General features: G+C 43.9%; 1 protein-coding gene across 1 annotated transcript; it reads right to left on the reverse strand.

Annotated features, from left to right (window-relative positions):
• Positions 1–2,716: 2,716 nt before the first annotated feature.
• LOC149817992 (mechanosensitive ion channel protein 6-like) lies at positions 2,717–6,947 on the reverse strand. Its single transcript, XM_089986129.1, has 5 exons — positions 4,497–6,947; positions 4,262–4,385; positions 3,757–4,050; positions 3,457–3,659; positions 2,717–2,996 (listed from the first exon to the last, which is right to left on the reverse strand). Exons 1-5 carry the CDS (start codon positions 6,479–6,481, stop codon positions 2,717–2,719), a joined length of 2,886 nt encoding a protein of 961 aa, XP_089842255.1. The 5' UTR covers positions 6,482–6,947.
• Positions 6,948–7,514: the final 567 nt, after the last annotated feature.

Genomic DNA, 7,514 nt, shown 5'->3' on the forward strand with positions numbered 1-7,514 from the left:
TGTAAAATGCTGGGTGAGATTAAGTGTTTACAACCACAAACCCAACCCCTCTGTGGGTTCACTTGTACTAAGCTACAGTACAATGGGGTTTGTGGTTGTAAACGCTGTGTGGGATTTACAGGATCTGTTCGAGGGAGACTAAAATATTGAAAAAAAGTGGTTTAATAAAAGAAAATACTATTGTGGGGGGACCAAGGATCAACTGATCTCTAAAATGATCTCCTATGTGCACCCCACCAATCACATGGCATTGGAGCTCGCTAAGCGAAAGAAAAAGCCACCTGTCAGATCCGCATCATCTTTCATTAGTAAGTTTAGCTTCTGATTTGCAGCAAACAGTGCATACCCCATAACCTCTCCAAAAAAGGTTAGCATAGTTGGAGAGCGCTTTGGCTGTCAGATAGGCAGTCAGGGTTCGATTCCTATAGAGACTGTTTCCGTTCCCAACATAGGCCTTGGGGGTGAGGGTCTTAGCTACGGAGCTTTAGCTAAGGTCTACCTGCTATTGGGGCCCGAGTTTCTCTGTGTAATAAAAAAATGATTTTAAACTTGGATGCTTTTAAGCTGACCCATCTACGTAGGTGTGTGGAGCCTTAGGAACTGAATACCCCGGGCTCAAATTCGCAATGTCCTTAAAATTTGAATAATTTAAGTTGACCAACCTAGCTAGGTGTGTGGAGCCCTGAGCACTGGTATTATTAACACTAGATGTACCGCCTGTCCTTACGGACAGGTTAATCAGACAGAGTAATCCACAAGTGAAAAAAAAAAAATGAGATCTCCTTGGACAGAAAAAATAACCTTACGATGATTTACATGTCAAAATGCTAGCCACCTCCTAGGGATGGCAGTGGACCAGGGCAGGGGACAAGGTCTTCACCCCCGCCCCCATCTCAAAATCCGGACTTTCATTCCTGCACGGGTTTGTATTTTAACCTCTATCCCTGTTTCATGTTCTCCGTCCCCCGACGAGGCAGGCCGGCGCCCGTTTCTCCTCGGTCCATTGCCATCCTTAGAAGGATTGAGGATGAGGCGGGGCGAGACGACCCCGTTTCCCCCCTGTCCACTGCCATCCCTACCACCTCTACAACATATCTTGTTCTTTTAATGAAAATTAGTTTTATATATGTATATGCAATTTATATTTTGTGATTATCAAAGATATCTAAAATATATTAATTACTATTTAACACGCTTGTAAGAGATATGCTAAGCCAAACACCTTTTGTCAATGTTTGGCTTGCCCACCCTATTTTGTGAGATTGAACGAGTTCTTTACGAGTTGATCCACCTGCAGCTTGCCTCATTTCCCAGCCCTAAATGTGATAGCAAACATGGGTGTGCAAAACTTTCCCTGTAATGAACCAACGGGGGCTCGGCTTGATTGGTAGGAGTAGATAGTGCGCGTCACCTTCTGTTGGGACGTTGCAGGTTCAAAACCCAATGGTATAATTGTATAACTGGTAGGGGTCTAGGGGTCTGCCTAACGCCAGCTTGCCTTTCAAAAAAAAAAAAAACTTTCCTTCTGATTAATATTACACTAAAACTTATACTGTTCTTGATTTTCATTGTAAGCAATAGCTTTATTTTGTTTTTTAGCTTGAGCAGTCACTCTGCCCTTTTTGGCAAGTTCAGATTAGTTTCCTGACTACTATTGGGCAATCAACTACCCATTTTTTTTTTGGACATGATAACTGAAAATATTGTTTAATTGTGCATATACATAAATATATATTTCATGATTTATTATTATAGCATATATTTTCAGCACACATGATATCATGACATGATCTAAAATTTTACCAAAAAATTTAACACCAAATAATTCTCAATATTTATAGACTGATATTCAAATAATTGCTCAATATTATACCATTGTCGGAGAAACTCAGGACTATATGTGTATCAGGAAATTACCCTATCATAAAAGTATAAACCGATAAGATCTTTCATAATCCATCAAGAGGTTGGATGAATGATGAAATAATTCATTGAAAAATATTTACAGAAATTTGCATCTCAAAAGTATCCTATAATATAAAAGATTTTTAATTCAATCCAAAAATGTTTTTCGATACCATCTACAGTATCACGCACCAGCTGTTTTTTTTAAAACTGTTATGGCCTGTGTCCTAAATCAAACCCTACAAATGTCTTCTATATTAATTGGAAAACAATCACTCGATTAAGAAAATTTGATTGAAATCTTTTCTTTTTTAATCTAAAAATCAAAGTCTCTCCCCAATACAAACATTCATTTCTAACACACAAGGACTCTGTGCAAAGCAAAAAAAATGCTCTCATTTTCTACAAACTACAGAACAGACGCATGCATACTGAAGCACTGCTCTCAGTAAGGTAAAATTATTTCCTTGCATCAATAGAATAAAAAAAATTCAGTCTCATAATACCATCATCAAAAATTTCATGTGGACCCATGGAGGGATTGATCACCTCCACCCACAATAAGCAAATGCCATCTGCATACCATCACTGTACAAATGCAATAGCCACAAAGCCATGCACTGAATCAAGATGGCCCAACAAAAAAGTAATGCTTATGAAGCCTTATCTTCACAAACAAAAACGATGAGAACCAAGTTTAACACCTTGATTTTCATGAAGGAACTTTGGTTGTGACTCAACTTCAGACTAGAAAGTTCTCCTAATGCAGCTTCTGACATATGAAACTTGTGATCAAGGAAGCCGAGCCTTATCATGTCATCCAAGTTGATGGAAGCCTATTAGAGGTCACAGGGGGCATGTTTCTTACATTGACATCCATAGGCAGCATACGGTATTCAATATCTAGCTCCCTGAAAACCATGACCATCTCTTCCACCACATGAGCTCTCCTAATCCACCTCTCCCCCATACTTTGATGATTCATCCGGTGCAGCAAAGAAACAACAATTTTTAACTTGTTCATGTCTTCCACATCCTTCACAATGAGAGTCGGATTTGGGTGCCAGTGATCCTTTTTGCTCTCAATGTATCTGCTCCATTGAAAAACAAAATTATGTAGGGATGAAAACAGAGCTGACCCACAATAAGAACTAACAGAAACATAGCATTTTTCATAAAAGAACATTTGACAAGCCTGTGAAAGATCTCCACTAACAACATGCATTAAGTGCATCCAAACCATCAACTTTCAGGACTAAAACGTAAAGGACCAGGTCATGCCCATTAAAGAGTAATGGAGTAGAATCAATAGATTCTCAAAGAAGAGCAACATAAAGAACATGGAGATATTTGCTGATCTTTTCTTCAAGAAAGCTTACTTTCTTCTGCTAATAGAAAGAGTGATGAGTAAATTATGAAAATGTGTCATCCTGTAATTTATCTTGAAAAGAGCTACTAAGTTCTTCAAATGCTGGAACTTGCATTGTGAAAGATGATTCAAAGGAGATTTGTGAAAGTGGAATACCAATACACATAGGTTGTCTTACTTACGATTTTATTCGCTCCTTCATGATGGCAAGCTTTTCGACGGGAGTTGCAACATGAATGCAAAATTCGATCGAATCCCTCATATCAGGGCTTCGGTAGTAGTTGCCGATGGGTCGGGTGGATAATACACTGTTTGGATATGTGATCTTCTGGTTATCATACCTCAAAAATACAGTGGTCAGAATGTTCATCTCCTCTACAACCATCTGCAAGTCAGATTTGAAATAGACTGGGGAGTCAAGACCAGACCTACTGAAGCAGTAAGTTCAGGACCTAGTTTCCGGAGCATGGCCAATTGCCTACCTGAACTCCGTTTATCTCGCAACGGTCACCAACATCAAAAGGATGCATAACAAACAAGAAAATAATGGCTTCAAATATCAACTTGCAGGTGTTCCCAAAGATGAAAGCCACGAGCAGAAGCTGAGAACTGACCAAGACAACAAAATGGGTTGTGGCAATCCCCATAATAAGAAGCCATAGTATCACTATCAGGATGGCCACCACCGTGTTAACCATTTGATGGAGCTTGTTCACTGCTGTTTTGGTATCATTCAGTGTCAAAGAAAGAGCTCTTCTTTCTCGGAATGCATTAACCTATAACCAGTGAGATAGGTATCCCATTACTAATCAGGTGACCTTTAAAGCAACGAGACTTGTTACTACATATATATTCGTACTCCTATTGATAAGCTAAATATCAGACATTGCCATTGGAAATAAAGAATGTGATATGCTAACGAGCGGATTAGTCGCTTGTAAATAAGAATTGAGAAAAATGGATATGAAGGAATCTTGAAAATATTACCACCCAGTTTCTGAGAGCAGATCTGCCAACTCTGTTTGAGTCTTTTGTTCCTTCAAATAGACTCATAGTCTTGATGGCCTCTTCTTCATTCATAAACCGCATCAGATCAATCAATGTGATACACCTATTCAAATTTCTTCCATTAGAATTGGAGAATTCAAGAAGCCTGCAGGTAAAAGGATAAAAGCAAGAGGCAGCAGCAGCACAAAAGAAATCTCAAGCAAGAACATCTTACTTGGCTCCCGGTTGTGCCACATTGTTGAAAATCTTCCTGGCAGCAACCTTGGCTTCGAATTCGCTACGTATCTGTGTCGCGTTCTGGTCTTCTGTATCCACGCCTTGTATCCTTTCATCCAGAGTAGACAATACCCCATGCCTTACAATCTTAACCAGCCTCTTCATGTTCCAAGAAGAGACATTTTTCTGGTTGAGCATGTGAAGATGGTCGACGGTTATCCCCTCATCCTGCTGCCTGCTATGATCCTTTATACCAGACATTCTACAACTCTTTCCAATTTGCGGGCTCCTTCCGAAAGGGCTGCTCCTGATCATCCGGCCGCTCTTGGTAGCCAACCCTGCATCTCTCGCGGCCGCCCTGATGTCGATCGGTATCTTCGCGCCGGCATTCTCCAGCTTCCTGACCTCAGACATCACCTTCTCTTCATCTTCCTGGTTGTTCTGTATCTCAACCAACGGCGGCCCCGAGAGCGTCTCGAACACGTACTGATTGAACAACGCTTCCTGAATTCGATCGAAGTAGGCGTTAACATGGAAGGACGAAGCCAAGACCTTCACGAGCAGAGTCTTCACCAGCCAAATCAATGTAGCCACCAAGAGACAGATCAAAACCTTAGTAACATAGGGCAACGCCTTACTATTCGTTTCCCTCTCCACATCCTTATCAAACATGAAGTGCCAAGCCATAAGAACGAGCCCCAACCAGAAGCTGTTCTGCACAGCCTTCCTCACGCCGTAGACGAAGTACAGAAGCCTCTTCCTCAAGAGGAAGTTCCTCTCTATAATGAAGACGACGAGCCTGATCCCCCAACCAGAAACAAGCCTGCCACAGAAGACGACCAGCCACAGAAGCGCCCATTTCCAGAGGTGGAGGCTCCAGAGCGTCCTTTCGGACAAGAAAGGGATGCTCAGGCTGCAAACGAAAGCAGCCAGGATCAGAAAGAAACTCACCAATTGAAGCACGGTTAAGGCCCCGGGCCTCTCGTGCTTGAAATCTTCAGGAATGTCCTCATCAAAGAAGGGATCGTCGTCCTCATCAAATTCACCACCACCGGTAGTCCCCTTTCCGCCACCACCACCCAACGTCCCCGATTTCAGAATCCCAGATTTCTTCCCCTCTTGAGAATCGGTGATGGTGTGGGAATGGGTTTTCTGCATACTCCGGGGAGGATCCACCAGCCTCGACTTCGTCTTCGTCCTGAGCAGGCTCGAGTTCTTCTGGAACGATGGTCGCTTCCTCGCGGACACCGACGAGGAGCAATGCAGAACCTCTCCGGCGTTCCCGTCGGAAGAACCATCGTCGTCGTCGTCGTCGTCGTCGTCGTCGTCGTTGCTGCTACCGGATCCCTTCTTCTTCTTCTTCACCCCCCTCTGGCGTACGCCCACATCGGGCGAGGTGGTCTTGAAGGAGACCTTGACATCCTTGGGGTTGTGGTGGAAGGAGGAAGCCGCGGGGTACTTGGGCAAAGATCGCTGGTTTTCCGACACGGGTGGCAGCGGATTCTGCCGGTCGCCCCCCTCCCATCCCCCGCCACCACCACCGCCGTGCTCCACCATGTTCAAGTCCATATCCAACGACACATCGCCGGAATGCCGCTGCTTGTGGTGGAACTGCCCGATCATCTTCTCCGGTGGGTCCTCGGCCGGAGGTTGCCGGAAATCGAACCCCGTCTTATCGTTGACGGCCGCGGCGTTGGTTCTGTGGGAACCATCCAACCGGGGATCGTTCCAGAAGTCGTAACTCGGCTGCCTCCATGTGGTGGTGCCACCTCCGGTTTTGGGAGTGGCCGGACGAGCGGCGTTGGGGTCGCCGGAGATGCGGTCGATGTTGAGGACGACGACCTCTCTCTCGTCGCCGGGATCGCGGGACGTGCCGGAAGGGTACTCGGGGTCCAAGAGGATGGGCTCCTCCTCTGCGTGCTTATCCCTCCCGAGATGCTTGTAGGAATTGTGAGTCTTGAACGATTTCTTGAACGAATCCATTGCTTTGGCTTCTTCTCCTGTATCTATCTATCTATCTCCTTACGTGAAAGTTCTGTCTGGCGATAACGCCATTAGAATTGTGCAATAGACAGCAAAGCGCACGACCAACCGAGCTCTGATACTAACTGTCAAATCGGCAGAAGATGAAAGACTAAAACTAAAACGTCGATGATGACGCGAGGAGGAGAGAAGAGAGCAAGAGATAGGTGGTGCAACAGAGACCAGGTGGTGCAATTCCAATGCAAAGGGAGGGAGCGAAGTTGCAAGACCTGTCGCTTTATCCTCAAAATTTTCTCCTCAGTCTTACTATTTTAACGCTTTTTAGTGGCCCTGACGTCACCATTGGAATTGGCCCAATTGGGCTGTTCGGGGTTTATTCTCTTAAGGTGGACCCAATACCAGAGACTCAAATCAGATCGGGGTTTGGTCCCAATTGAATCTGAATCAGATCCTACCTGTTAACGCCCCCCAAGCCCCACTCCACTTGTTCACAAGAAGTTTTCCGGTCCCTTGTTTCATCTTTTTAAATATTCTCTTTTTGGGAAAATGTATCTTTGATCCAAGTTACGAACTGGTTAAAACTGGAAAGATGAGGAAAAAGGATCATTCATCAATACTATGAATGGGCAATCAGTGTCACAGGCCTATTTTCTTCAATGGGCCAACGCAGCACGACGATCTCTCCTCACCGTCGCAAGCCTACTCGTCAGCTCGCTTGCCGATCTCGAAAGCTTGTAATCAGAGTGCAAGAGAGAATAGACGAAGAAAAATTGCAATCACAAAAAGGAATCACAACGAGGGTGAACAAAAGAAAGTTCAACGCATTTACTTCATTCATAATTTTACCCACAGGCTATTGCAATTCAAGTATACGGGTTGTCCCTTCAGGGTATTGATTTACCTGAACTGAACAACTTACATTAGACTCAACAAAAGCAAAACAGACTCTAAGCGCAATTGTACGATGTAAGTCGCAAGGGAACATGCTCCCCCCTTCAAATCATATGACATCCTCAACGCCATCTGTTTTGTG

This window comes from Nuphar pumila, chromosome 13 (genome assembly GCF_984573655.1).
Source record: "Nuphar pumila chromosome 13, dmNupPumi1.hap1.1, whole genome shotgun sequence".
Taxonomy (NCBI): Eukaryota; Viridiplantae; Streptophyta; class Magnoliopsida; order Nymphaeales; family Nymphaeaceae; genus Nuphar; species Nuphar pumila.

Coding starts and splice junctions, on each gene's coding strand:
- LOC149817992 (XM_089986129.1), bottom strand. CDS start 6,481: ATGGATTCGTTCAAGAAATCGTTCAAGACTCACAATTCCTACAAGCAT. Junction 4,051..4,261: donor CTGCTCTCAGAAACTGGGTG/GTAATATTTTCA, acceptor CACTGGTTATAG/GTTAATGCATTCCGAGAAAG. Junction 2,997..3,456: donor ATGAAGGAGCGAATAAAATC/GTAAGTAAGACA, acceptor TCAATGGAGCAG/ATACATTGAGAGCAAAAAGG.